At 50.4% G+C, this 7,500-nt stretch overlaps 1 protein-coding gene across 1 annotated transcript in view; it reads left to right on the top strand.

Annotated features, from left to right (window-relative positions):
- The window catches only part of LOC106596329 (WD repeat-containing protein 19), a gene marked incomplete at its 3' end in the record, with an annotated part of 18,953 nt that overhangs the window by 9,928 nt on the left and 1,525 nt on the right, over positions 1-7,500 (top strand). The window contains exons 6-8 of the mRNA XM_045713075.1: positions 3,810-3,925; positions 5,164-5,244; positions 5,744-5,827. Coding sequence (XP_045569031.1) covers positions 3,810-3,925; positions 5,164-5,244; positions 5,744-5,827 — 281 coding nt within the window. The remainder of the gene's footprint in view (positions 1-3,809; positions 3,926-5,163; positions 5,245-5,743; positions 5,828-7,500) is intronic.

Raw genomic sequence — 7,500 nt, 5'->3', positions numbered from 1 at the left:
CCCCGTCCTGGGTAACAACACACTGTTCTAGATCCCTGTCCTGGCTAACAACACACTGTTCTAGATCCCCGTCCTGGGTAACAACACAGTGTTCTAGATCCCCGTCCTGGGTAACAACACACTGTTCTAGATCCCTGTCCTGGGTAACAACACACTGTTCTAGATCCCTGTCCTGGGTAACAACACACTGTTCTAGATTCCTGTCCTGGGTAACAACACACTGTTCTAGATCCCTGTCCTGGGTAACAACAGACTGTTCTAGATCCCTGTCCTGGGTAACAACACACTGTTCTAGATCCCCGTCCTGGGTAACAACACACTGTTCTAGATCCCCGTCCTGGGTAACAACACACTGTTCTAGATCCCCGTCCTGGGTAACAACACACTGTTCTAGATCCCTGTCTTGGGTAACAACACACTGTTCTAGATCCCTGTCCTGGGTAACAACACACTGTTCTAGATCCCCGTCCTGGGTAACAACAGACTGTTCTAGATCCCTGTCCTGGGTAACAACACACTGTTCTAGATCCCTGTCCTGGGTAACAACAGACTGTTCTAGATCCCCGTCCTGGGTAACAACAGACTGTTCTAGATCCCCGTCCTGGGTAACAACACACTGTTCTAGATCCCTGTCCTGGGTAACAACAGACTGTTCTAGATCCCCGTCTTGGGTAACAACACACTGTTCTAGATCCCTGTCCTGGGTAACAACACACTGTTCTAGATCCCCGTCCTGGGTAACAACAGACTGTTCTAGATCCCCGTCCTGGGTAACAACACACTGTTCTAGATCCCCGTCCTGGGTAACAACAGACTGTTCTAGATCCCCGTCCTGGGTAACAACACGCTGTTCTAGATCCCCGTCCTGGGTAACAACACACTGTTCTAGATCCCCGTCCTGGGTAACAACACACTGTTCTAGATCCCTGTCCTGGGTAACAACACACTGTTCTAGATCCCCGTCCTGGGTAACAACACACTGTTCTAGATCCCCGTCCTGGGTAACAACACACTGTTCTAGATCCCTGTCCTGGGTAACAACACACTGTTCTAGATCCCTGTCCTGGGTAACAACACACTGTTCTAGATCCCTGTCCTGGGTAACAACACACTGTTCTAGATCCCTGTCCTGGGTAACAACACACTGTTCTAGATCCCTGTCCTGGGTAACAACACACTGTTCTAGATCCCTGTCCTGGGTAACAACACACTGTTCTAGATCCCTGTCCTGGGTAACAACACACTGTTCTAGATCACTGTCCTGGGTAACAACAGACTGTTCTAGATCCCTGTCCTGGGTAACAACACACTGTTCTAGATCCCCGTCCTGGGTAACAACACACTGTTCTAGATCCCCGTCCTGGGTAACAACACACTGTTCTAGATCCCCGTCCTGGGTAACAACACACTGTTCTAGATCCCTGTCCTGGGTAACAACACACTGTTCTAGATCCCCGTCCTGGGTAACAACACACTGTTCTAGATCCCTGTCCTGGGTAACAACACACTGTTCTAGATCCCCGTCCTGGGTAACAACACACTGTTCTAGATCCCCGTCCTGGGTAACAACAGACTGTTCTAGATCCCCGTCCTGGGTAACAACACACTGTTCTAGATCCCCGTCCTGGGTAACAACAGACTGTTCTAGATCCCCGTCCTGGGTAACAACACACTGTTCTAGATCCCTGTCCTGGGTAACAACACACTGTTCTAGATCCCTGTCCTGGGTAACAACAGACTGTTCTAGATCCCTGTCCTGGGTAACAACACACTGTTCTAGATCCCTGTCCTGGGTAACAACACACTGTTCTAGATCCCCGTCCTGGGTAACAACACACTGTTCTAGATCCCCGTCCTGGGTAACAACACACTGTTCTAGATCCCCTGTCCTGGGTAACAACAGACTGTTCTAGATCCCCGTCCTGGGTAACAACACACTGTTCTAGATCCCTGTCCTGGGTAACAACACAGTGTTCTAGATCCCCGTCCTGGGTAACAACACACTGTTCTAGATCCCTGTCCTGGCTAACAACACACTGTTCTAGATCCCCGTCCTGGGTAACAACACACTGTCCTAGATCCCCGTCCTGGGTAACAACACACTGTTCTAGATCCCCGTCCTGGGTAACAACACACTGTCCTAGATCCCCGTCCTGGGTAACAACACACTGTTCTAGATTCCTGTCCTGGGTAACAACACACTGTTCTAGATCCCCGTCCTGGGTAACAACACACTGTCCTAGATCCCCGTCCTGGGTAACAACACACTGTTCTAGATTCCCGTCCTGGGTAACAACACACTGTTCTAGATCCCCGTCCTGGGTAACAACACACTGTTCTAGATCCCCGTCCTGGGTAACATCACGCTGTTCTAGATCCCCGTCCTGGGTAACAACACACTGTTCTAGATCCCTGTCCTGGGTAACAACAGAATGTTCTAGATCCCTGTCCTGGGTAACAACACGCTGTTCTAGATCCCCGTCCTGGGTAACAACACGCTGTTCTAGATCCCTGTCCTGGGTAACAACACACTGTTCTAGATCCCCGTCCTGGGTAACAACACACTGTTCTAGATCCCCGTCCTGGGTAACAACACACTGTTCTAGATCCCCGTCCTGGGTAACAACACACTGTTCTAGATCCCCGTCCTGAGTAACAACAGACTGTTCTAGATCCCCGTCCTGGGTAACAACACACTGTTCTAGATCCCTGTCCTGACTAACAACACACTGTTCTAGATCCCCGTCCTGGGTAACAACACAGTGTTCTAGATCCCCGTCCTGGGTAACAACACACTGTTCTAGATCCCTGTCCTGGGTAACAACACACTGTTCTAGATCCCTGTCCTGGGTAACAACACACTGTTCTAGATCCCTGTCCTGGGTAACAACACACTGTTCTAGATCCCTGTCCTGGGTAACAACAGACTGTTCTAGATCCCTGTCCTGGGTAACAACACACTGTTCTAGAACCCCGTCCTGGGTAACAACACACTGTTCTAGATCCCCGTCCTGGGTAACAACACACTGTTCTAGATCCCCGTCCTGGGTAACAACACACTGTTCTAGATCCCTGTCTTGGGTAACAACACACTGTTCTAGATCCCTGTCCTGGGTAACAACACACTGTTCTAGATCCCCGTCCTGGGTAACAACAGACTGTTCTAGATCCCTGTCCTGGGTAACAACACACTGTTCTAGATCCCTGTCCTGGGTAACAACAGACTGTTCTAGATCCCCGTCCTGGGTAACAACAGACTGTTCTAGATCCCCGTCCTGGGTAACAACACACTGTTCTAGATCCCTGTCCTGGGTAACAACAGACTGTTCTAGATCCCCGTCTTGGGTAACAACACACTGTTCTAGATCCCTGTCCTGGGTAACAACACACTGTTCTAGATCCCCGTCCTGGGTAACAACAGACTGTTCTAGATCCCCGTCCTGGGTAACAACACACTGTTCTAGATCCCCGTCCTGGGTAACAACAGACTGTTCTAGATCCCCGTCCTGGGTAACAACACGCTGTTCTAGATCCCCGTCCTGGGTAACAACACACTGTTCTAGATCCCTGTCCTGGGTAACAACACACTGTTCTAGATCCCCGTCCTGGGTAACAACAGAATGTTCTAGATCCCTGTCCTGGGTAACAACAGAATTTTCTAGATCCCCGTCCTGGGTAACAACACAGATCATTGTGTTTGGTTTTAATTTCTTACATACTCTCTTTCTTTCTCCATCACTCTGTCTCTCACACACACACACACACACACACACACACACACACACACACACACACACACACACACACAGGAAAGCACACTAAGCGTATCACATGTGGCTGCTGGAGTTCTCAGAACCTTTTGGCGCTAGGCAGCGAGGACTGCAGCGTAACCATTAGCAACCAGGAGGGAGACACCATCCGACAGGTAACAGAATTAACACCGTCGTTGGAAATAACTGACTTGCCTGGTTAGATAAAAGGATAAGTTATCGCACCGTTCAAACAGTACTTCTGTATCAACCTTTCTCTCGTTCTCCCCTCCCTCTCTCCTCTCCCCATCCTTCTCTCGTTCTCCCCTCCCTCTCTCCTCTCCCCATCCTTCTCTCGTTCTCCCCTCCCTCTCTCCTCTCCCCATCCTTCTCTCGTTCTCCCCTCCCTCTCTCCTCTCCCCCATCCTTCTCTCGTTCTCCCCTCCCTCTCTCCTCTCCCCATCCTTCTCTCGTTCTCCCCTCCGTCGTTCTCCTCTCCCCATCCTTCTCTCGTTCTCCCTCCCTCTCTCCTCTCCCCATCCTTCTCTCGTTCTCCCTCCCTCTCTCCTCTCCCCTTCCTTCTCTCGTTCTCCCTCCCTCTCTCCTCTCCCCTTCCTTCTCTCGTTCTCCCTCTCTCCTCTCCCCATCCTTCTCTCTTTCTCCCTCTGTCGCTCTCCTCTCCCCATCCTTCTCTCCTCTCCCCATCCTTCTCTCGTTCTCCCTCCCTCTCTCCTCTCCCCATCCTTCTCTCGTTGTCCCTCCGTCGCTCTCCTCTCCCCATCCTTCTCTCGTTCTCCCTCCGTCTCTCTCCTCTCCCCATCCTTCTCTCGTTCTCCCTCCCTCTCTCCTCTCCCCATCCTTCTCTCGTTCTCCCTCCGTCTCTCTCCTCTCCCCATCCTTCTCTCGTTCTCCCTCCCTCTCTCCTCTCCCCATCCTTCTCTCGTTCTCCCCTCCCTCTCTCCTCTCCCCATCCTTCTCTCGTTCTCTCTCCCTCTCTCCTCTCCCCATCCTTCTCTCGTTCTCCCTCCCTCTCTCCTCTCCCCATCCTTCTCTCGTTCTCTCTCCCTCTCTCCTCTCCCCATCCTTCTCTCCTCTCCCCATCCTTCTCTCGTTCTCCTCTCCCCATCCTTCTCTCGTTCTCCCTCTCTCCTCTCCCCATCCTTCTCTCGTTCTCCCTCCCTCTCTCCTCTCCCCATCCTTCTCTCCTCTCCCCATCCTTCTCTCGTTCTCCTCTCCCCATCCTTCTCTCGTTCTCCCCTCCCTCTCTCCTCTCCCCATCCTTCTCTCGTTCTCCCTCCCTCTCTCCTCTCCCCTTCCTTCTCCATTTTCCTCCCTCTATCCCTTCCTCCTCCCCCTCTCCACCTCCCTCCCCCCGTCCCCCTCCCTCCCCGTCTCCCCCTCCTCTCCCCCCCAGACGTCGGTGCGTTCTGACCCAGCTGATGTCCAGTTTTCTGTGATGAAGACAGACGAGAGGTCTTCCCCAGGAGAGAGCACAGTGAGTGTTTGCCGTTCCGGTCCGTTCCGGTCCGTTCCAGTCTGTTCACTAAGCGTTTCCTTACGGGTGACATAGAGCTGGATCCAAATCTACCTTCACACCGTTATTCTACCTCACAGTTATTTCTCTATATTACCCTTTAATACTACTACTTTGATTGTGTTGAAGCTATAAATTGTCCCATCAACAATCACCCATATATTAATGAACACAACTCATTTCATTTCAAACTTCACATTTCTGTAGAAGGAACCCTATCGGTTATTTATCGCAGTTATAACGTCCGCGGATAAGTGGTCGGTTTGGTCGGTTTTGATCATTTTTCGATTTATCTCGTCCCAGCTCTACGGTATCAAAGTGAAGAGCTGAGATTCCGTCTTCTCGAATCCGTCTTCTCGGCTCCGTCTTCTCGAATCCGTCTTCTCGCTCCGTCTTCTCGAATCCGTCTTCTCGAATCCGTCTTCTCATTGGGGTGTTGTAACGGTTGTGTCCTGGTCAGAGTTGCTGTGCTGAGAGACGAGTGCTGTGTGCAGAGAAGGAAGAGGAGAGTTGGAGGGATGAGAGCAGGATGGACAGAATATGGGTACGCTAGAGAGAGGAGAGAACGAAAAGTCTAGTCATATCTGGACTGGTGAGGTGAGGAGACAGTCTAGTCATATCTGGACTGGTGAGGAGAGAGAGAGGAGACAGTCTAGTCATATCTGGACTGGTGAGGAGAGAGAGAGGAGACAGTCTAGTCATATCTGGACTGGTGAGGAGAGAGAGGAGACAGTCTAGTCATATCTGGACTGGTGAGGAGAGGAGACAGTCTAGTCATATCTGGACTGGTGAGGTGAGGAGACAGTCTAGTCATATCTGGACTGGTGAGGTGAGAGAGGAGACAGTCTAGTCATATCTGGACTGGTGAGGTGAGGAGACAGTCTAGTCATATCTGGACTGGTGAGGTGAGAGAGGAGACAGTCTAGTCATATCTGGACTGGTGAGGTGAGAGAGGAGGCAGTCTAGTCATATCTGGACTGGTGAGGAGAGGAGGCAGTCTAGTCATATCTGGACTGGTGAGGTGAGGAGACAGTCTAGTCATATCTGGACTGGTGAGGAGAGGAGGCAGTCTAGTCATATCTGGACTGGTGAGGTGAGGAGACAGTCTAGTCATATCTGGACTGGTGAGGTGAGGAGACAGTCTAGTCATATCTGGACTGGTGAGGTGAGAGAGGAGGCAGTCTAGTCATATCTGGACTGGTGAGGTGAGAGAGGAGACAGTCTAGTCATATCTGGACTGGTGAGGTGAGAGAGGAGACAGTCTAGTCATATCTGGACTGGTGAGGTGAGAGAGGAGACAGTCTAGTCATATCTGGACTGGTGAGGAGAGGAGACAGTCTAGTCATATCTGGACTGGTGAGGAGAGGAGACAGTCTAGTCATATCTGGACTGGTGAGGTGAGGAGACAGTCTAGTCATATCTGGGAATAGGGTTCCATAGAGCTGGTATATAGTAGTGCACTATGTAGGGAATAGGGTTCCATAGGGCTCTAGTATATAGTAGTGCACTATGTAGGGAATAGGGTTCCATAGGGCTCTGGTATATAGTAGTGCACTATGTAGGGAATAGGGTTCCATAGAGCTGGTATATAGTAGTGCACTATGTAGGGAATAGGGTTCCATAGGGCTGGTATATAGTAGTGCACTATGTAGGGAATAGGGTTCCATAGGGCTCTAGTATATAGTAGTGCACTATGTAGGGAATAGGGTTCCATATGGCTCTGGTATATAGTAGTGCACTATGTAGGGAATAGGGTTCCATAGAGCTGGTATATAGTAGTGCACTATGTAGGGAATAGGGTTCCATAGGGCTCTAGTATATAGTAGTGCACTATGTAGGGAATAGGGTTCCATAGGGCTGGTATATAGTAGTGTACTATGTAGGGAATAGGGTTCCATAGGGCTGGTATATAGTAGTGCACTATGTAGGGAATAGGGTTCCATAGGGCTCTGGTATATAGTAGTGCACTATGTAGGGAATAGGGTTCCATAGGGCTGGTATATAGTAGTGCACTATGTAGGGAATAGGGTTCCATAGGGCTGGTATATAGTAGTGCACTATGTAGGGAATAGGGTTCCATAGGGCTGGTATATAGTAGTGCACTATGTAGGGAATAGGGTTCCATAGGGCTCTGGTCTAAAGTACTGCACTATGTAGGGAATAGGATTCCATAGGGCTGGTATATAGTAGTGCACTATGTAGGGAATAGGGTTCCAT

This window comes from Salmo salar, unplaced genomic scaffold (genome assembly GCF_905237065.1).
Source record: "Salmo salar unplaced genomic scaffold, Ssal_v3.1, whole genome shotgun sequence".
In the NCBI taxonomy this organism is placed as follows: Eukaryota; Metazoa; Chordata; class Actinopteri; order Salmoniformes; family Salmonidae; genus Salmo; species Salmo salar.
This window is presented reverse-complemented; position numbering and strand designations above follow the sequence as displayed.